The sequence below is a fragment of the Periophthalmus magnuspinnatus genome, chromosome 4, assembly GCF_009829125.3.
Source record: "Periophthalmus magnuspinnatus isolate fPerMag1 chromosome 4, fPerMag1.2.pri, whole genome shotgun sequence".
NCBI classification, from domain to species: domain Eukaryota; kingdom Metazoa; phylum Chordata; class Actinopteri; order Gobiiformes; family Gobiidae; genus Periophthalmus; species Periophthalmus magnuspinnatus.
In genome coordinates, this window is record NC_047129.1 from 30700143 (window position 1) to 30722462 (window position 22320).

At 39.2% G+C, this 22320-nt stretch overlaps 2 protein-coding genes across 2 annotated transcripts in view; one reads left to right on the forward strand and one right to left on the reverse strand.

Annotated features, from left to right (window-relative positions):
• The window catches only part of pik3ca (phosphatidylinositol-4,5-bisphosphate 3-kinase, catalytic subunit alpha), a 45859-nt gene extending 35353 nt beyond the window's left edge, over positions 1-10506 (forward strand). Inside the window, exons 19-26 of the mRNA XM_033965079.2 lie at positions 354-460; positions 551-672; positions 1673-1751; positions 1829-1999; positions 2334-2451; positions 2635-2786; positions 3714-3876; positions 5298-10506. Of these exons, the coding sequence (XP_033820970.1) occupies positions 354-460; positions 551-672; positions 1673-1751; positions 1829-1999; positions 2334-2451; positions 2635-2786; positions 3714-3876; positions 5298-5405 (1020 nt within the window). The 3' untranslated portion in view covers positions 5406-10506. The remainder of the gene's footprint in view (positions 1-353; positions 461-550; positions 673-1672; positions 1752-1828; positions 2000-2333; positions 2452-2634; positions 2787-3713; positions 3877-5297) is intronic.
• Positions 10507-14097: 3591 nt separating this feature from the next.
• On the reverse strand, positions 14098-21785 carry kng1 (kininogen 1). Its single transcript, XM_055221348.1, has 9 exons — positions 21594-21785; positions 20775-20843; positions 18456-18587; positions 17627-17731; positions 17484-17559; positions 16873-17042; positions 15964-16074; positions 15769-15867; positions 14098-14973 (listed from the first exon to the last, which is right to left on the reverse strand). Exons 2-9 carry the CDS (start codon positions 20835-20837, stop codon positions 14662-14664), a joined length of 1068 nt encoding a protein of 355 aa, XP_055077323.1. The 5' UTR covers positions 20838-20843; positions 21594-21785; the 3' UTR covers positions 14098-14661.
• Positions 21786-22320: the final 535 nt, after the last annotated feature.

The following is a 22320-nucleotide window of genomic DNA, read 5'->3' on the forward strand; positions in this document are numbered from 1 at the left end:
TGTTTTGTATAAAGAGCTGTGGGTGGGAAGAGAAGTGTTGCATTCAGCAGCCTCAGATACAGAACAATACAGGACTTCAATACTTCACTTACATACGCGTGAGTCGATAATAATATACAACTTTGAGTATGTTTGTGATGAGTGCATATGATTAAAACATGGTAACGCTCATAAGAGTCCATTTGTGAGTCCAAGTGTGAAGTGAGTGGGGGGGTGACATTCAACAAATTGATGAAGATTGATGGAACCCAGTCTCACAACACTGAGGCTGGTACAGAGCCCGGTAATTTCTTACATAACTGAAGTATTTAGTAAAAAAAAATGAATAATGATTTCCTGTGCCTGTTGTTAAGGTCCAGATGCGGTTTCTTGTGGATCAGATGAAGAGGCCTGATTACATGGATGCACTACAGAACTTCACCTCCCCCTTGAACCCTGCTCACCAGCTCGGGAACCTCAGGTAGGATCCAATCTGGAGAGACCAGGACCAGTGTATAAAAGGATTTGTCTCATATATCTGTTTCCTATGTGTGCGTGTGTGTGTGTGCAGGTTGGATGAATGTAGGATCATGTCATCAGCGAAAAGGCCTCTGTGGCTGAACTGGGAGAATCCTGACATCATGTCTGAGCTGCTGTTTCAGAACAACGAGATCATCTTCAAAAACGGAGACGGTAAAGAAACACTCAAGACTGACTCACGCCCAGATCTTACATAAAACTCATGAACTTTGCTGTTCATTGCTTTTAAAAATGTGTCTTGTTTTTCATTGCAAAGAGAGTGCTTCTGTCTGATTTTTCATTCAGCACCAGTTGGTTAAGTAATAGAAATGGAAGGTTACTGTTTGTGACTCATACTTGCAGCTCTCTGACTGGTCCCTGGCTTTCACAAATTCTTGAGTACATCACTTGGCTGGGCTGTCTTAAAACAACCACTAACTACATCCTAAAACATAATATAGCAATGTATCAGACTGTTTCTATTCACAATAAATGAAATATTAATGTCCTATATTACACTAAATGTATTCTTGTGAGATTTTAGCCAAGTTATAATGCCGTTACCTCCAAAAACAGACCTGGAGTTGTGTTTTATTTCATTCACAGATGTTTGAGTCACACTTTATTATTAGTCTGTCTACATCTCCAAACCTCAAAATGCTCTGTTCCACCTTGTGATGTCATGAAGTGGTGGTTTTCAAGTTAACAGCTACCGTTTACATTTGGTTAATAGAGTTGGGAAATTCCAGAGCTGAAATTATCCAAATAATTCTCGTGAAGGTGTGTTGAGTTTAAAAACACAGTTGAGTGCTTCCTGTATTACTGCACGTGAGTGTTTTCCATTTGAGAGAAGAACTCAGCCTAAATCTGCAGGTTTGTGTGTTAAACATGTGTGAATGTAACAAAACACAACGCCAGGTCTGTTTGTGATGAGGAAATAACATTATAACATAATTTTGTATCAGAAAATAGCGTAATATGGGCTCTTTAATTAGATGTACGGGGTCTGATTTCACCCTCCTTGTTACATGAGGATATACTTTTTTATATTGTGAATTGCTATGGCAGCAGTCCTATTTTTTTAATTGGAATTCATGCATATTTATTCTTTTAAAAGTAAAACATTGGCTGTCTCTTGAAAAATATAATTATATTTTCCTTGTTGCTGTTCCAGATTTGCGCCAGGACATGTTGACTCTGCAGATCATCAAAATCATGGAGAACATTTGGCAGAACCAGGGTCTCGATTTGCGGTATCTTCATTTTCCCCCCGTTTTACTCCTCCTCCTCCTCTAGTTTCATGAGTCTTTAACCTGCCTTCTCTCTGCAGGATGCTCCCGTACGGCTGTCTGTCTCTGGGGGACTGTGTGGGGCTCATCGAGGTGGTGCGTAACTCTCACACCATCATGCAGATCCAGTGTAAGGGAGGCCTGAAGGGGGCGCTGCAGTTCAACTCCAACACGCTGCACCAGTGGCTCAAGGACAAGAACAAGGGCGAGATGTGAGCACTTTATAAACGGCTGATTCGTGCATATGGGGAATGTGGAACTGGTCTCATGTGTGGTGCAGCTGCATGTAGAGGAATCAGGCTGTAAATTATTCTTCATTTGTAAAGCTGCTATTAAAAACTACTATCATTTTACCACCTCCCCATCTCTAATAAACACTCATTAATATTGTTAAAAGCTGATACTATCGAAGAGATTTAATTCATCTTAAAAGAAAAAGTAAAATTCTGGCTCGTATTTGATTCTGTGGACCTCATAAAATCTGTTTATGTTGCCTATTGCTTTGGTGCAGTTCTTTATTGAGCGCCTCCTCCTGGTGTTTTACAGGTATGACATGGCAGTGGATCTGTTCACCAGGTCCTGTGCTGGCTACTGTGTAGCTACATTTATCCTGGGGATCGGAGACAGACACAACAGCAACATCATGGTCAAGGATGATGGACAGGTGAGCGCGCAGGGACAGGTGAGCCAACAGGAAATCATTGTGTCAGTTGCCAGTTATGATCATTACATGAATTGCATCTAATCTTAATTAATACCAAAATAAATCGTTCCCATTACTTGTTGCTGTCTTCCACATCATAACCGTAGCTTGTTCAGGATCGTGACTGTGTCTTCTCTGTTGCAGCTGTTTCACATCGACTTTGGGCACTTCCTGGATCATAAGAAGAAGAAGTTTGGATACAAACGTGAGCGCGTGCCCTTCGTCCTGACGCAGGACTTCCTCATCGTCATCAGCAAAGGCTCCCAGGAGTGCGCCAAAACCAAAGAGTTCGAGCGGTTTGTGCAGTTTACATCTTAAATGTTCTTCATGCATTTTACGTCACATAATGGTCATATTATGTGATGAATATGGAAGTATGAAAATGTCTTCTTATAATCGTCAGTGGAATATGACTTGTTCCATTGTTGTATTTATAGATGAGTGAGAAAGATGTAATTCAACATAAATACTACTTAATCCAAGCTATTTTAACATATCTTAAAAGGTACACTTTGTAACTTTTCTGTCATCTGCTTGTCTCCAGGGAGATGTTATTGCTTTGCCTCAAATGTTCCACAATATGGCCATAAACGTATCAATCTACATAGTAATAAGCAGGTTAGTTAAAGGTCAGATCTGTGGAGAGGCGCTCAACATAAGAATGATGTTTTTCATGGTGTTTATGAGCCAATAATCCCTTCTCCAACGTGCTGCACAGAGTAAGCACAAAGGTAAGTTTAGTGCGATATGGAACATTACAGGCAAAGCTTTAACATCTCCATGGAAACAATCAGGTAGCGAATCCTCACTGTAAAAACAGTGGCTACATCTTTTAAGAACTGCATCCATCTATTAAGTTGGGTCTCATAACAATAATAATGCGTTGGATTTATACAGTGCCTGTAAAGACACTCAGATCGGTTTACTTTGCATTATTCATTCAATCGATACTTTGTTGTGGTAAGCTGCTCTTATAGCTGCATCTTTCCTAGGGTACACTGGCTTATCTATGAAAATATTTGCTATTAATCTCTCTCCTAATACCCCCGTAACCTCATTGCAGCTCGGTGTATTATTAATTTATCAACCAGAAAAACATCGTCCTGTATTTTAAAGATTTTGGTTCAGTATCTCAGACAATTACTTGGTTATCCCTGTTTTTATGCTAATGCCTTCTGCCCCTGTCACACTTGTGTTTGTCTAATTGCGTTCTCTGTGTGCAGTTTTCAGGAGATGTGTTATAAGGCGTACCTGGCCATCCGACAGCATGCTAACCTGTTCATTAACCTGTTCTCCATGATGCTGGGCTCTGGGATGCCCGAGCTGCAGTCCTTTGACGACATCGCCTACATCAGGAAGACTCTGGCTCTGGAGAAAACTGAGCAGGTGAGAAGAGCAGGGGTTTAATATGGAAAAGTATTCACACACATCCACACTGAGCCTCATGTGAGGCCTGTGTCTAATTAGTATGGAGCCTTTAAAAGTTTGTAAACAAATACATCGTGGCCCTAGTAAATACTCTAAGTACATTAGAACAGTTTGTATTGTGTTTTAAGCCTGACAAACCTCTCGAGCCCTGTACTGTACTCATTACACATTCAATCATCAGTGATGGTAAGTTACTGCTCTAGCCACAGCTGCCCTGGGGCAGAGTGACAGAAGCAAGGGCCCTAGTCTGTGCCTCACAGGGTGGGCAGTGTGGGTGAAGTGTCTTGCCCAAGTATACAACAACATTCCTTGGGTCCAAGTGGTGTTTGAACCACCAGCCTTCAAGTTTGTGCTAGTCGCTCATTCACTGTCGCTTCTGCAAATCTATGTAAATACATAAAAGTTTTAAAGGTTGCTCTGGTAACTGGTTATCTATAGCTATACAAGACTTATAACTTTAAATTTGTTAAATTTGTTTTTGGACTAAAAACAACTGTGTTATGGATATTAGTTGGCCTCCATTGTGCTGTTAAACTCAGAATTTATATATATATATATATATATATATATATATATATATATATATATATATATATATATATATATATATATATATATATATATATTTATTTTTTTTTATTTTTTTTTTTTTTGGAAAAAAATTCTGGGAAATTTAGTGAGTTTTGACTGTTGAGCTCCACTGTTCTGCTCTTGTCTAAAACGTGTGTTTGGTCACTAGGAGGCACCGCTCTTGTCTAATACTTGTGTTTGGTCACTAGGAGGCACCGCTCTTGTCTAATACTTGTGTTTGGTCACTAGGAGGCACTGCTCTTGTCTAATGAGTGCGTTTGGTCAGTAGGAGGCGTCGCTCTTGTCTAATACTTGTGTTTGGTTAGTAGGAGGTGCCACGCTTGTCTAAATCTTGTGTTTAGTCACTAGGAGGCGCCACTCTTGTCTAAAGCTTGCGTTTGGTTAGTAGGAGGTGCCACGCTTGTGTAATACTTGTGTTTAGTCACTAGGAGGCGCCGCTCTTGTCTAATGAGTGCGTTTGGTCACTAGGAGGTGCCGCTCTTGTCTAAAGCGTGCTTTTGGTCAGTAGGAGGTGCCACGCTTGTCTAATACTTGTGTTTGGTCACTAGGAGGCGTCGCTCTTGTCTAATACTTTTGTTTGGTCACTAGGAGGCGTCGCGCTTGTCTAATACTTGTGTTTAGTCACTAGGAGGCGTCGCTCTTGTCTAATACTTGTGTTTGGTCACTAGGAGGTGTCGCTCTTGTCTAATACTTTTGTTTGGTCACTAGGAGGCGCCGCTCTTGTCTAATACTTTTGTTTGGTCACTAGGAGGCGCCGCTCTTGTCTAATACTTGTGTTTGGTCACTAGGAAGCGCTGGACTACTTCATGAAGCAGATGAACGACGCTCATCACGGAGGGTGGACCACCAAAATGGACTGGATCTTCCACACGATCCGACAGCACGCACTGAACTGAGCTACAGCGCCCCCATCTGGGAGTCATCTCAATCAGCACCAGACCATCAACAACACTATGAACGAGGGGGAGACAAACACTAAACCCTGCACTAAAACAACTGTCCCTCCTTGGATTTTCTATGTGTTAGACAGTTTATTACCTCCAGCCGATGACGGAGGAAAAGTAGGGGCAGGAGAATCAGGGTATGAATTGTAAGCGGCAAGGATCAAAACTACGGTGGCTGCCCAATTCTAAATAGTTAAAGATGCACTATGTAACTTTTCTTACTCGTCGTTTCCATGGAGATGTTTTCCTGGAATCTTCCACAGTATGCTATAAAACTTATTAGGTGTGCATTTTTAAATTTTAGGCTAGAAAAAAACAAAAACCTTGTTGAAAACTTTACAAATTTGACTTGTAATTCATCCTGGTGGTGTCGTCTGCGGTTTCCATGGAGACAGGTAAGCTTAATGCCGCACCGTGGAATGTTCTAGCAAATATTTTAAGCAGATACATCGCCGTGGAGACAAGCAAGTGGCAGAACCTTCTACCAGAAAAGTTTGTTAATGAAATCAAATGAATAAAATGGTTAATTTGATCAAATAAAAACATTAATGGGTTTAACGTACAGAAACTGGCCAATAGGAGCGTACGCCCTGTGCTCGCGTGTGATTGGCCAACGCTTGACCCCAAACTTGACCCTAAACTGGCAATTTCCATTAATTGTTATTTAAATTTTCTATAGCGTGAATAATAGATGTACAAGTAAGAAGGCTAAAGATGCACTCTGTAACTTTCCCTACCTGTTTGTCTCCATGGAGATGATATCACTTTGCTTTGAATGTTCCACAGTATGCCGTTAAACTCGTCGATTTGGCATTTATTCAGGTACGGCTATTTTTAATCGCTAAAAATACTTTGAAAAACATGCGTTAGTTAGTGTGAGCAGGGCCACCTCTCCACGGATCAAACCTGTAACTCGGCCTATCGGTTTTACCACAATGGAGATCGATAAGTTTAATGCCGTATTGTGAACTATTCAAGGAAATGTAATAGATATTATAATAATATCTCTATGGATACAAGCAGATAGCAGACTGTACGACAGAAAAGTTACGCAGTGCAGCTTTAAAACATTTTATATCCGAATAACACGAGTATTTAAACAATTTTGTGTAAATGTGCCAATGTTTTATAGATTTTAAGCTACTGGTAGGAACTTCTAAACAGGTTGCAACTGCTGCTGCCTTACTGTGACTAAAAGCAATTTGCACTTTAAACAGGGTAGTACTGAGGATTATTATGTGTTTTTAATTAACAAGTATTACCTGTTTTGCTCCATTTTACATTTTGACAATCATCAATATGAGGTAATAAACTGTCTAAACAAAACAAAAATCTCACCAACACAATTTAAAGGGTCTGTATTACACTGTTTTCTGATCTGTTATAATGTTGTTTCCTCATCACAAACAGACCTGGAGTTGTTTGAGTTCTTCTCTCAAATTGAAAACACTCCACCATATGGCACCTTGTGATGTCATGATGTGGTAATACAGGAAGTGCTCCATTGCGTTTTTAAACTTCGTACACCTTCACTAGAATAATTTGGGTGATTTCAGCCCTGGAATTGCCAATCTGCACTGAACCAAAGCTAAAAAAGTAGCAGTTAACTTGAAAACTACCACTACGTGACATCACAAGGTGGAACACAGCGTTTTAAGCTTTGGAGATAGCCCAATTATCCAAAACACAACTCCTGGTATGTTTTTGATGATGTTTCCGCATTATAACATGGATAAAACCTCATAAGAATCCATTGGGTGTAATATAGACCCTTTAAACAATTAACTTTGAAGAAATTGTCCAGCCAAGGAAATCCTGCTGCTCCGAGGAACAAGAATCGCTGCTGTTTATGGAAAAAGTGATTAAAAATCACTTGGAATTATGACGTTTTTTTTCCAGGATCATGAAGTGGCCATTTTGAACTTTTCCTCTTTACAAATGTGACATAAATCTTTGACTCACGGTGAACAAAAAAATGACTAAAAAAAACACTGCACTTAAACAAAATGACGACTTTTGAACATTATTTATGAGAGACTCTTGTTCATTTTGTAAATACCAGATTTTTTATTTGTGTTTTAACATTTTTGCAGCTTCTAAAAACAACATTTACCTTTTTATTATTGATTCATTTCGAACTGCTGAAACTCCATTTTATATTGTACAGTGTTATATTGAACTTAGCTCGTGTGCAGCTCATCTGACAGTATGTGAATCTACTACAGTCAAAGTGCCATTCTCGTAATATGTAGAGATCAGGAGTTTGTCATTACATTTATTTAATTTACATGTTGGTGTAATAGTAAACCAATGGAGACTTTAAGGTTTAAACGATTGGAGTTAGACTTTACTCAAAAGTAGCGCAGCACTTGCCTGGCAAATCCAAAATGATGTCTCTCTGTATATGTTTTATACAGAGGGATAAGAGTCTAGTCCCCAACACCGTCGAGTCAGAACTAAACATGATCGTCCAGTCAGATTTGTCTATTTCAGTGATGTCTGTGTAATCCCTCAGTCGTCCAGTTGTAGGAGTGAACAAAATCGCATTTCTCTCACTTTAGATCAACAGAAACTAGTGCTTCCCTCATTAATTCTGCAGAAACTCACCATGTTTTTCAGTCTCTTGTGATATTTTTCTGTCTTTCTTTGTTCCTTGTAAGCTGCCATATTTGTTTTAATACAGACCGCCCATGCACGTCCCCGATTGGCTGATCCGCCTGTCAATCACGCCCATCAGAACTCGGGGATATTCACCGGTGACCAGCCTCATATCTTCGTAAAGTACTGGAAAAGTGTGAGTTCTGGATCCCAGGCAAGGACCCCACCATATATCTCAACTGAAACGTAATCGCAATTTGAGGTAGAGCCATTATCGACTCTCAAATGCAGCAAATTTCTGTCATTTTATAGAAAAACCCTGTTGTACCTGTAGTTTAGCCCTCTTCAAACACATTCTGAAATGCATGGGAGTCTTGTATTAGTTTACCAGTTCAGATTTCAGACTTCTCTCGAATGTTAACGCCCTTAGAGTTGTTTACGAAGTGAAACAGAAGCCTACGTTTTAAGCATATACACCAAACTGCGCAACCCTACTCCTAAGTACACGATTCGCTTATTTGTTTACGTCATAATTCCACCTCTAATTCTGCGCGTGTTAAGATAGCAGCTTTTTAAAACAGTTTTGGCTAATGTTACGTCTTTGAAGTTGCTGCCTGCTTGCAACAAAGATGGCGTATTTTGTCGGTATCGTTTTAAAGTATTAATTACTTTCGATCCCGATCTTTATAGGTTGGTTGGTCGACTACGATTTTTACCCATTGCCAAAAATGACACGAAAACCCCATGTACAGTTACTAAATGCTGCATTCATCTGCTCTTTGTCACTTTTTGTTTCTTTTTTGGTTTAATTGTACATGTTTTTTTTTGTTTTGTTAGATGGGCAGTAAGTAAACAGTGTGAAATGGCACTGAAGAGTGAGGAGAGACATTCAGCAAATTGCCCTATAATAGAAGCAATGTACCATCCATAGACCGTATATATAAGTGGACATAGCTAACCCGCTAGCCGCCGCTTTCCAAATAGGACATTTTGGTCTTAAAATGTTCGTATTAACCCGCTCTACGTGATCCTGAGGTTTTTATTTCGCAATTTTATCCGTAAATCAAGGTTTAAAATGTGGCCAGGTGTAAAATGAATGGACCAGACACCAGCAACTTCAACTCACGTTAAAATGGCGGACAAACTGCCCAGGACAACTTAGCACACAAAAGAACCCTGGACAGTGCTATCTCCCCTTGAATAAATCACAAATGTACAAGATTGGTCACAAAATAATAAAACTTTCTTAAATATTCTAAACAATTACATTGAACCATTAATAAAATCTGAATATCAATCCTTGGGTCTATAACTAAATGAATAATCTTAAAATAGGACACTCATTACAGCATTACTTATCAATATTAAAGATTATTATTTGTGCTCAACCCATTCAAACTCACATTTTTAATCCTCACACGCACTGTTTTCTGTCTGGTTCTCATTGAGGCACTTGGCTGTCTGACGTTGATGACATCACGCGTGCGACTTCAAGTGACTACTGCATTACCCATATAGTACAGTGACATCTAGTGGCTACGCCGAAAATTGCAACTACTACTTGTTAACTTGGATTTTGTTTTATTTGACCCGGCTACATAAACATTAATAACAGACAAATCAGGCGCCTTCTTTCCCTGAGATCACTCCCACTAGCGTTAGCAACAGGTTTGATTGACAGCGTTGCTAAGCTCCTGCTCCCTGTTAAGCCATCAGTGTGGGCGGGAAGGGGCGTTACCTTCAACAGCCTTGCTCCGGATTGGCTCTTTGGTTGCTATGATACTCGCAGTCGGATTTCCAAATACGAAACTCGGCTCCAAATTCGTCCTTGTAGCTGCTAGCCTCGATGAGCTTCATTTGACTGGAGCCGAACGCTGTGATCCACTTTTTTATACAGTTTATGGTACCATCCCGTTTGAGTTTTTCGGCTTAAACGGGCGTCGCAATCTGCTTGGAAAGATCACATGATTGCAGCATTATCTGTCTCCTGTTTACCTCATGTTTTTACGTGAAGTTCTAGTCCCTTCCAATGAGATGTTAAGCTATTAAAATTGCACTAATTATTCAAAAAGCAGGAAGGGGAAAAACTATTAAAAAACATCAACGTTGACAACTTTTAAAAGGTGCACTATGGAACACTTTGGGCTCATGTCCACTGTTTGACGGGAATGTTCCACAGTAGAGGATTAAATCTGTTTATCTTCATGGAGACAGGGTTAGAACTGAGGAGAGACAAGCCTGCTGCTTTTTTAAATGGATAAATAAAATGCCATATTGTGGAACTTTCAAGGCAAACCAGTAACAAACGGTTTTCAACAGGTCAAAGTTTACAAGTGTTTGAAATGTCTAATGTGCTGAAATAATCCATAATTATGTAAAAGGACAAACAGTAGCTTGCACTTGGTGAGGACAAAGGTGCTCTTTAGTTTATATGTGGTAAGAATGTAATCAACTGTTTTATATGTGCCAAAATGTGTTCAAGTCAAATTTTGCATCATGTTAAAGCTGCACTGTAACTTTTCTGGTTAGAGTCAGCCGCTTGTCTCCGTGGAGATGTTATTGCTTTTCCCGTAGCGTTCCACAGAATCTAACATTCATTTAAAGAGGAGGTAATATGCAAAATCGATTTTTTTTTAGCTTTTTACAGTGTTATAATGCTGTTCCCTCATTTAGATGTCATCCATGCATGTTTGAGTAATTTAGCGATCTCTCCCCGGCCCTATTTGAGCCGTCTTTATGGTTAGCTGTAAGATTCTGTGCAAAGCTCCGCCCACAAGCCCACAGTACGTCACCCATGTTCCCACATGACAACTCTCCATAAATATACAAAAACATGAGATGCACGCTGATTTTGCAAAGGGAGGAGAGACTCGGAGCTTCAAAAACGAAAGTGAAACATGTTAATTTGTTGTTTTTGGCGGATATAGCTTTTTCAAAACAATAAAAGGTAACATGGTGATCTGAATATCCTATTTGTTAGCAGTTAATACCAGATAGAAGTAAAATAACCCTCTTTAATACCCCATAGAAGTAAAATACCTCATCTTTAATACCCCATAGAAGTAAAATAACCATCTTTAATACCCCATAGAAATAAAATACCTCCTCTTTAATACCCCATAGAAATAAAATACCTCCTCTTTAATACCCCATAGAAATAAAATACCTCCTCTTTAATACCACATAGAAGTAAAATAATCCTCTTTAATACCCCATAGAAATAAAATACCTCCTCTTTAATACCCCATAGAAGTAAAATACCTCCTCTTTAATACCCCATAGAAGTAAAATAACCCTCTTTAATACCCCATAGAAGTAAAATACCTCCTCTTTAATACCCCATAGAAGTAAAATAACCCCCTTTAATACCCCATAGAAGTAAAATAACCCTCTTTAATACCCCATAGAAGTAAAATACTCCTCTTTAATACCCCATAGAAGTAAAATACCTCCTCTTTAAAGTATTTACCTTTCAAAAATACCTTGAAAAACATGCAATTCTTCTTATTATGAGCTGGTTTGACTCTCCACAGATCTGCTCTGTACCTTAGCCTGGTTGGCTTCTCGTGCTTGTTTCAGTGGAGATATACATACATGTTTAATGCCGTACTGTGGAATATATTTCAAGCAAAGAGACAACATCTCCGTGCAGATAATCAGACACAGACTCTCCTCCAGAGAAACGACACGGTGCAACTTCAGTTCAGACTTTGTCAAACTTTTGAAAAAGTTACAATAATGATTATGATGAATATAAATGGGACATTTTCAAGAACCTGTGATCAATACGAGCGTTCATGATCATGGAAAAACTGTTGGCTAACGCTAGCTAGCTTGTGGCTGTAATGTTAGCTTAGGGGGACAAGTTTAACAGCATAAATGTCAAGAAATTATTATTATTATTTTTTTAACACAAACTGACCGTAAAGCCTAATTTGAGTAACAGAGCTTCAGACCGAGCAGTGCCTCCGGTTAGCTTCATTCACTCCCAGGAAACGTTGATGACATCAGCTGCAAAGTATCAATTTTGACAAGCATATACGCTCAAGTACTTCTCAATGTCTTGCTCTAATAACATTACACTATACTGTTTTTTGTTTGTTGTTTTTTTACTCAAATATATTCGACGTATCAGTGGTTTGGAAAAAATCCTCCCTCCCTCAATGATTTTTCCACGTTCTTCCACGCACACATTTGTACCGGGGCACGTCCTCATCGGCGAGCTCCAGCGAACACCCCGATTTTGCGTATTTTGTTTCTTCCATGTGATATTCTGACCCCGCCCCTCCTCCTCCTCCTCTGTCCCTTTCCCCTTTAGTCCTCCAGGTACTGCCCAGTTTTACCCGCTCTGTTTGCCTGCAGTTGTGGGCGGAGTTTAAGCGTTTAGTCGCACTTTAAGAGACGTTACATGATTTTGTTTTCATTCCCATTCAGAGATGTTCCATGTGATGGCGCCGGCCTTGAAAACAGTGTTCAGATGACATTTAAAACCATATGTATCTGGCGCCTCCTCTGGACGATTAAGGAACTACATCGAGTTATTGCTGATAATGTTAACAAAACACTTTTATTGAATTATTAATAAAACAATTTCAACTATAGATTTTTTTTTTTAGATGATCTGGACAAATTGTTTTCAAATCTAATCAGGTGCAGGTGCAAAAATACTGTTGATAAATGAGATAAAACAATACAAATGCCAACACATAAGTCACATGAGTGTTTTCAAATATGTATCAGCTTTTTATACATCATTTTAAAAAGGGTTGTCATCTTTTACAAGTCAGTTCTATGAATGTAAGAGCCTACTGTTCCCACGGCTTTCCTGCATGAGATTTTAGCAAGACTTTTTTTATTATATTTTAAATGCAGCCATACAGAAGTTGATGAATTCCTGCCTTACATTTGCTTCCATTTAGTTGTGTTCAATCTGCGTCCTTGTTATTGTTAGTGCTTTGGAGCAGAGCGGATGACGACAGAGAGTTGCCATGGAGATGTGAAATAAATTTGTTTAACACTGTCTCGCTGTGCGTCGTTTTTGTAACTTTTTGAACAGTATATCCAAATGAGTTTTTAAAGATGCTATATTATATTTTTTTCCCTTGTTTTTCAGCAAAATCTGCCCGGTTCCAGTACAGATATATTGTAAAAGCAGCTCTTGAGATCAAAATAACTCCGCTGTCACGTGTCTGTATTTAATTTTAAAGCATTTTACTGTCTCATCATCAGGAAGTGCGCTCTTAGCATGCTGGTTCTTAGCTTTATCCTGAAACCAAACTCCGCTCTGGTGTCTGAAAGCTGTGAGAAGTGTTTATATCCTCACTTTGGACCGCTGCAAACCATTTGAAATCTTGAAATATAGAACTTTTTGCAGCTTTATATCAAAACTGATCCGGCCCCTCTGTCAAGAGAGTATATAGAGTTTATATACTCTCTCTGTTCATTCAGTCCTTGGTAGATTGTTGATCAAGAAAGTCAAGAAAGACACTCACTTTTTAAAAAAATCTATAATCCCTAAATCTGTTAGGTATTATTTTGTATATTTATTATTATTATTATTATTATTATTTTGTATCATTTATTTTATTTATTTACTTTATTTTTTTCTCTTCTTTGTATATATCAAAAGGGAAAACAGGTGGGAAGTCTGGAGCTTAAAACAGGGAAAAAATGTAACTTGTATAACTGCAGATGATCAACACTTGAGTAAAAAACTGATCACAAAAAAGACAAACACTCAAGCTCTTTCTAGTATTTAAACTTCTCTGTCATTTGTGTTTCTGCCTTTCTGAATCTGCATTAATCCGTGTTTGAGGGACATGTTTCTGCGTTTATTTTCCTGCGCGTTTCCCGTATTGATTCCCAAAAGTGGAAGTAATTTTAGCTGATATTAAATAAGACATTCATTCCTCAGTTGTTGCATTTCAGTCCAGTTTACCTGCGTGATATATAGAGCATGTTTTGAGCTGATGGGGGTAAAGGGAGTACCTGGAAAAACCCCACCCAGACAGATATAAACACTTTACAGAAAAACATGCAGACATCTGATTGTATTGATCTCATTTATTTCCGTAACAAGGAAAAACGTACATGTTTTGGTTTGCTGTAAAGGTTTAAATAATGAAAAGTGGCAAGTTAACTCCAGTGCTGCAATTAACTTCTAATACTGACTGTCCAAAGTTTATATTCTCCCTTGTCTTGTTGTATCAAACACTTTAATAAACGCCAAAATATGAATGCATTTTATTATATCGAGCTGTAGATTTTGATGTGCCAAATATATATAAAACTCTACGGGATATTTACTGTTTTTGAAAGAAATAACCGATTTTATGATGCACAAATGTCGAATCTCATAATTATTTATTATGGATTAGTTTTGATTTGATTTTCAACTGAATGTTTCAACCACTTTTTGAGACTTAAGTGAAAAAATGACTATATATTTGCTGACAGAGACGTGTATACGCTCGGTAATTAGAGATATTAACCATAAACCAAGTCGACAAATCTACATTTTGCCAAAATCAAAAGCCACCATAGAATTCTGACCTGTCCTCAAGCTCAATGTTAAACTCTGGGCACTTTATAACGTTGTGATGCCATGTGATTAACCCAATAGGTCTGTATCACTGAAAGCCCCTTCCACTGGAGCGTTGGTGGGCGTGGCTTCAGCGGCGGAGCTCCGGGCGTGCGGGTGAAACGGTTTCCATGGTTTTGAGGGGCAGTGGAAGAGGGAGTCTTCTGGGGAGGCAGAAGGCTTGGCTAGGTCCTCCTCAGATGACTCCTCTTTGCCCGAGATCTTGGCTTCTTTGGTTTTGGGAGGGGCATCAGACGGAGGAGGTGCCTTGGGAGAGGCAGTAGGGAACTGGATCAGGATGTTCCGAAGTGGAGACCAGCCAGGAGGGCGGCGCCGCAGGATCTGGAACGAGACGAGGAGGCGAAGGTCACGACTGGCATGGCTTCACTTGCGCAAACATCGTATTCAAAGACTGAGCTGGGAATAAACCTGGAACTTAACCCGAACTAAACCAGAACTAGAACCGGACCAAACCAAGTCTACATCTGAACTACACTGAATTCAGACAAAGACCAAGTTTGAACACGTCCTAGTCCAGGTTCAGTTGTTAAAACAGGAACGATTTCATTCCAAATACAAGATGCCTACACACAAAAGCAGAGTAATGGGTTGTATTCACTCCATTATAATGAGGAAGGATCTAGAACAGGGGTCTCAAACTCAAATTAGCCGGGGGCCACAGGAGTCAGAGTCTGGGTGGGGCTGGGCTTATCAGGTAAGCCACAAAAAAAGCTTTGTTAAAATCTTCTCAAACGTCAACGCTGTTTTCAACATACTTGAGGAAATATGCCAATTCTTGGTGGATTTTATGGATATACATCGTTATTTGTTGAATCTTTTGTGACGGGAGTAAACATTAAACTAAATATTGTTCTGTGGGCCACAAAATATCCTCTCGCGGGCCGCAATTGGTCCACTGGCTGCGAGTTTGAGACTCCTGATCTAGAGGGACAAGAGAAGGAGTCTAGGTCACTCTTGGTTTGGTTCTGAAGTGTCTTGCCTTAAGACACAACACTGGCATCGCTCCGCGGCCCCTTGTATTTCCTGCAGTCTCCAGCAGAAGACACTCACATTCGGGTTTACAGTCGGCTGTCCAGAAAAAAAGAAACAAGGAATCCAAAGAAATACAAATCTTACCATAGGAGGCATCGCTCCAGAACCGCACTCCAGCTGAACGTTGGGCAGCTCCTGTCTCCACGGCGCCATATCCACCGTGGAGTTACAGTTAGCTAACTCCTGCAGATCAGTCAGACAGATATATTTAAATACATGTGCACAGTTTCCATGGTGATGAGGTGAGCCCCGTGTTGATGAGTGTTATGGGACATTTACCACGTTGTCAGGGTCGGCCGTGCAGTGCTCCTGGAGGTCCTTGTGCTCCTCTTTGGCGCACTTGGTCCTCCTCATGTCGAATTTGAACTTAAAGCGGAAACCTGCCACCACCTAAAAACACAGACGTATGAAGAGTGTGTGGCATCAAGAGCGAACGGGAACGTCTGAAACGTCTGGAACATCTGGAACATCTGAAACATTTAAAATGTCTGTAACATCTGAAACGTCTTTTACATCTGAAAGATCTGAAACATCTGGAACGTCTGAAACATTTCAAACGTCTGTAACATCTGTAACATCTGAAACATTTCAAACGTCTGTAACATCTGGAACATCTGAAACATCTGAAACATCAGGACCATGTGCCTGTTCACATCAGTGAGGGTCCAGTGCTTGTTGTCTGTAGTGAGACCTGGAGGCAGTGGTTAATGTCTTATGTTGTTCTTTTTGTACAGAGTTGCTTAACATGGCGTCATTCTGCGTCTTATTTATGTGGCATTATTATTTATTTACTCAGGATTGTGCGTGTTAATGAACGTACTGGAGATACATGTTGTAAACACGGTGGATTGTAGCCACGAGCAAATTTTCCTGTGTTGTCCTGCATCCACTTTAATCACACTCACTGTGGGTGAAATGTCTTGCCCAAGGACACAGTGACAGTCTGCACTCCAGTCACTGCTGCCCCCCTGGGAAACAGAGTATTCCCAACAGTCTCACATACAAGTACAAATCAGGGTCAACTCTGTTTATCTTCAGAGATCTGACGAGATCAGATCTGCTCAGGGCAGTTTAGATTATTCTTCTGTTATTCTCTTTGTGTTTTTGTAGTTTGGAGTAACAGCGCAGAAATGTCCTCACTGTGGAACAAGTAAAGTTTATATGTTTATCCTCCACAGAGCTTGTTACCTGTCTGGTTGCCGGGCCGACGTCGTTCAGGGTGAACAGGTGAGTGTGGTCAGACTGACTGTTGTATTTGGAGATAGAGACAGACAGAGGCACTTTGAGGTCCTCAGAGTTCTGATCGATCTCTTCAGGACATCCCAGACACTGAGCCTTCCCAGAGTGACTCAGACCCTCTGAACAGGGGCAAAGTGAAGACTGTTATCTTTACAAAACACTTTAAATAACAGTGATTTTTTTTACGGTTTCAGAACGACTTTTCTCCTGTCTCTTCTGACAGGTTGTGTGAGGGATGTTTGTGATACTCAGCAGTGACATCCCGCTTGTGTTACCATGGCGACACAATCCACACATTAGCAAACGTTCGTGATCTTGTTTAGTCGTTTGATTTTCAGCAAGAACGGTGAGAGTGAATAAATAAAAACCTGTTGGCTAAAGCTAGCGTCTGACTGTTACATCATCATCTCACCTGTTGTAGATCCAACTAAGTCAGTTCTTTATAGTCAGCCTAACATGAATAGCAGAGCTTCAGACAGAGCAGTGCCTCTAGTTAGCTAAAGAATATTGATTACTTTACGGTATGAATACGATGAGTTATTATTTATCTCTGTACTCACCGATCTGACACTCCACGTGCTCCGTGTCGGTGTCTGTCTCGTTCATGTGGACTGTGGCGTTACATTTTATGGGTTTCTATAGAAAAACACAAAGGTTTTTATCTTTTTGTCAATTAAATCTGTGTTTTGAACCTGAGTTGGACCTTGTCTATGGGCAGGTATTCACAGTCTGTCCACGGCGTCGCGTCAGAGGCAGAACAGCTGCTCCTCCTGGTGGTGAACTTGAGCCAGTACGAGCCATTTTCTGTCTAATAAACAACAGACAGAGATAATAAAAGGTCAGTTTGTATCAGTCTACAAGAACAAACAACAAGTTTTCATGTTTTTATTACTTAGTTTGTGTTAGTACCTGTGCTAAATATTTATTATGGTTTTACATCAATTAAGTGTCAGTTAGTAAGAAAAAAGTTGAGAAAAAAGTACAAAAATACAGGAAGTAGCGCCTCTATCTCTGTCATCAACACGGAAAATTACATCCAAAACGCAGCACAATTTATGCAGAAAAGTCGATGTAATTTATTTATATTAGACTAATTATAATTGTAAGTCTAATTGTGTGTTCTGGCACATTTCCGCACTTGTTTACAGTATGGTTGCTAGGTAACAGTTACAAAAGTAGCTCTACACAGGCCCGTCGGCAGAAATTTCGGGGCCCGGGGTTAAAAAGCCTCACGTGGGCCTCCCTATGTTTGTCATATCTGCTGTCCATGCGCAACCAGGAAGTAAAATTATAAACTTCACCAAATTTAAAAATGAGGTGAAATTTGTTTTATAAATATTGACGTTAACGAAGTTTTAGTGAAATTAACCTGTGCAGTAACGTGTCATATTTAAAAATACACTTGTCAGTTCAAATTATCTTTAACATATTCAACTAAATGTTTTTTTGTTTTGTTTTTTATGCTTTAAATACCATTAATGTCGTGCTGTGGAACATTCCGTGCAAGCTAATCTCCATGGAGACGTGCGTACCTTGCTAGCAGACATGACCTGGAACAGCGCGAGCTTGTGTCCGGTGTGCATGCCCTCATTGAACTTGTTGATAGCAGAGGTCACGGCCTTGTCCACCGTGGGGTCATCGCAAAAAATCAGCACCTCGCCGCTCTGAAACGTGGAAATGGACTGTTAAATGTGTGGTGCAGCGGGTTAAGCGTCTGCCCAACAACCAGAGGGTAAGTGGTTCAAAATTTAGTTAAAGCTTTAATACCCCATAGAAGTAAATACCCTCTCTTTAATACCCCATAGAACTAAATACCTCCTCTTTAATACCCCATAGAAGTAAAATACTGTCTTTAATACCCCATAGAAGTAAAATACCTCCTCTTTAATACCCCATAGAAGTAAATACCCTCTCTTTAATACCCCATACAAGTAAATACCTCCTCTTTAATACCCCATAGAAGTAAATATCTCCTCTTTAATACCCCATACAAGTAAATACCTCCTCTTTAATACCCCATAGAAGTAAAATACTGTCTTTAATACCCCATACAAGTGAATACCTCCTCTTTAATACCCCATAGAAGTAAATATCTCCTCTTTAATACCCCATAGAAGTGAATACCTCCTCTTTAATACCCCATAGAAGTAAATATCTCCTCTTTAATACCCCATAGAAGTAAAATACTGTCTTTAATACCCCATACAAGTGAATACCTCCTCTTTAATACCCCATAGAAGTAAATATCTCCTCTTTAATACCCCATAGAAGTAAATACCTCCTCTTTAATGCCCCATAGAAGTAAATTCCTCCTCTTTAATACCCCATAGAAGTAAAATACCCCCTCCTTAATACCTCATAGGAGTAAATACCTCCTCTTTAATGCCCCATAGAAGTAAATACCTCCTCTTTAATGCCCCATAGGAGTAAATACCTCCTCTTTAATACCCCATAGAAGTAATACCTCCTCTTTAATACTCCATAGAAGTAAATACCTCCTCTTTAATACCCCATACAGGTAAAATACCATCTCTTTATGCATTTAATGTTATGTGTGATATAAAAGATAAGAAAATGTGTGAAAATAATGAGAGAAAATGACTAAAATTGTTCTAAATTGGAGGCAGTGGTGCAGTCGGTAAAGCCATCACCCATCAATCAGAGGGTCAGTGGTTCAAACTTTACTCAAGTATTTACTATTCACTGTTATGTGTGAAACAAGGGATGAGAGAAAAGATAATACATTGTTTAAAACGAAAAGAAATATCTTCAAAATGTACTGAATTGTTTTGACAGCGGTGTCACAGCCGGTTAAGCGTCAAACCTCACTGAGTACATATTTTTGTGTTTTTGAGCAAGACACTTCATCCAGATTAGCCAACCTCATTCACTGCAACAGGAGGAGCGTCCAGCATAAAAATCTATAAAATTCACCTTGTTTTATTGATGTTTTTAAATAATTTCTTAAGGAATGACTGGAAAATTCAAATTCAATTCAAATTTTTACTATATACAATGGTCCCTCGTTTATCGCGAGGGTTACGTTCTAAAAATAACCCACAATAGACGAAATCCGTGAAGTATCAGCTTTATTTTTACAATTATTCTATATGTTTTTGGCTGTAAAACCCCTCACCACACACTTTATACACTTTTCTCACACAGGCGTTAACATTTTCTCACATTTCTCTCTCGTTTAAACTCTCTTAAAGTTCAAACCTTCGTAGGCGTCTTTGTCGGTGCAGAACGTTTCATCGACATTGTGGGTTTTGTCGGAGAGAAAACAAATTGCAAACGTACAGCACTTCAGAGTCACACCACGATTGAACATTTATGTAAATTCGGCTGAGACTGATGGACAATGGTCTACAGTCCCTTAGCCAATCAGGACTTAATTAAGAAATAAAGTATAACATTTTGCAAGAACCGTTTACAGCAGTTCTGATTCCCTCCGTTCGGTTCTTAAAATATTTGATATGGCACAGACCGGGGCCGTGGGCGACGTCTGTACCAATAAAACAAACTAGTTCAAAGTCCACATCCTTTTTATAAGTCGTCTGTTTTCACTCACTAAATAAATGTTTCAAACCATCAAATCCTGTATTGACTTTTTGCAAGCGCTACTTTGCATTCACAGTTTTGCAATAAAAATAAACATATTAATCGCAGTTTTCAGAGAGAGACTTTTAAAGATGTGTTACAGACTCGCTGGTCAGAAACGAGTCAGGTTTGTGGAGATGCGAGCCGGCTCATAGTAAAGATGCATGTTTTTTATATCAGTTTATCCGTTTTTTTTCGGGTTTTTTTTGGGTAAAATGTTACATATTATGGCTTTAAATGATTATTCTCACCAGTACTAAAGTGTTCTGAAGGCTCAGCAGGGCCAGTGCGCACAGCCCCAACGCTCTCCCCATTTTCAACTGCAAAGAAACAAATTAATCACTAAACTTTATAAAAAAACATTAAAAAAAACAGCTTCAGTGTGTACTTTTGTTTATGGAAATGTGCTTGTTTCGCCTCGAATGTCCCACAGTATGGCATTAAACATAATTATCTATGCAGAGACAAGTATCTGACGCAGCCTCAGGCCAGTTACAGGTCAGATCTACGGAGAGGCGGCTCCGCTCACAGTAATCAGAACCAGAAAATGATTTACAGCCGCACGAAAAGTCACAAACGATGAATTTTCTTTGGCGTTATGGTGGAATTTAAGTTTTAAAAAATGAAATAAAAATAAGGGAATGCATTAAAATAAAGTAAGAAATAGACTTTGATATATAGAAGTACAAAAGAGGTAGTTTTAGCAATAAAAATACATGAAATTGAATAGATTTGTTCAATGCCGTACTGCGGAACATCTCAACCAATGCTGTATTATAAGGCCTTTTGTATATCTCATTGTGTCTCAATGCTCAAGCTCAAAAGTTACACCGTGCAGCTTTAATTTCTTCATTTATTTCCCCATAAAATACTGAAATATTAATAAAAACAAACTAGCAAACTGACTAACACGATCCCATTTCAATTTTAACACAGTTTTACCACAAGTTATAGCCCTAATTCTCAACAAAACCTGAACAAACTGTATTAAAAACCTTAAGAATAAACCAAATAAATAAATAATAATAAAACAAATTCAAACGTAAATAATAAATATGATTCTTTCTGACCTTTTCCAGTCCAAACGTCCGTGTTGTTGCCGAGGAGACAGACGACAAAGTGCCATTCACCCCACACACGTACCCCACACACGTGCCCCACAGCGCCCACCACAACCAGGCTAAAGGTTTGATCTGTGTTTGCTCTGCTGCTGTCAGATCAATACAGGCCCACACACGCAAAAAGAGACACCAAAACGGGATTAAAACTGGTAATTTAGCTAGAAAATGTTGTATTATTATGTGTTACATTTGAGTAAAAAAGGTTGAAACTTAAAATTTGAGGGTATGGACGCGGTTTTGGTGGTAAATATGAACGTTTTGTGTGTTTTGGAGGTACTTTGCCCTCGTTGAACTTTGAACACTTCTTCCTGTGATCTGAGGTGACATGTGGTCGGGGCTAAAGCGCAAAATTCTGGGAAAATTTTGAGGTATTAAAAAGCCAATAATTAAATAAAAGCTTTTATTTGGTCAGATTTCTATTGAGATGCTGCGCTGTGTCTGGGATGTTACACAGTATGGTATTAAATCTGTATTGAGTGTATTAAATTATAGACGGCAGTAAAATTAAACAGTGCACTTAAATTGATATAAAAGACGCCCACACTGAGGAAATTTCAGTGTTGCAACATACAGCAGGAGAATAGAAATATGATTATGTAAAAAAAATCAAGCAAAATAACGATTAAGACTGACTTAAATTCAACCAAATACTAAACTCCATCATCATAAACTGTGC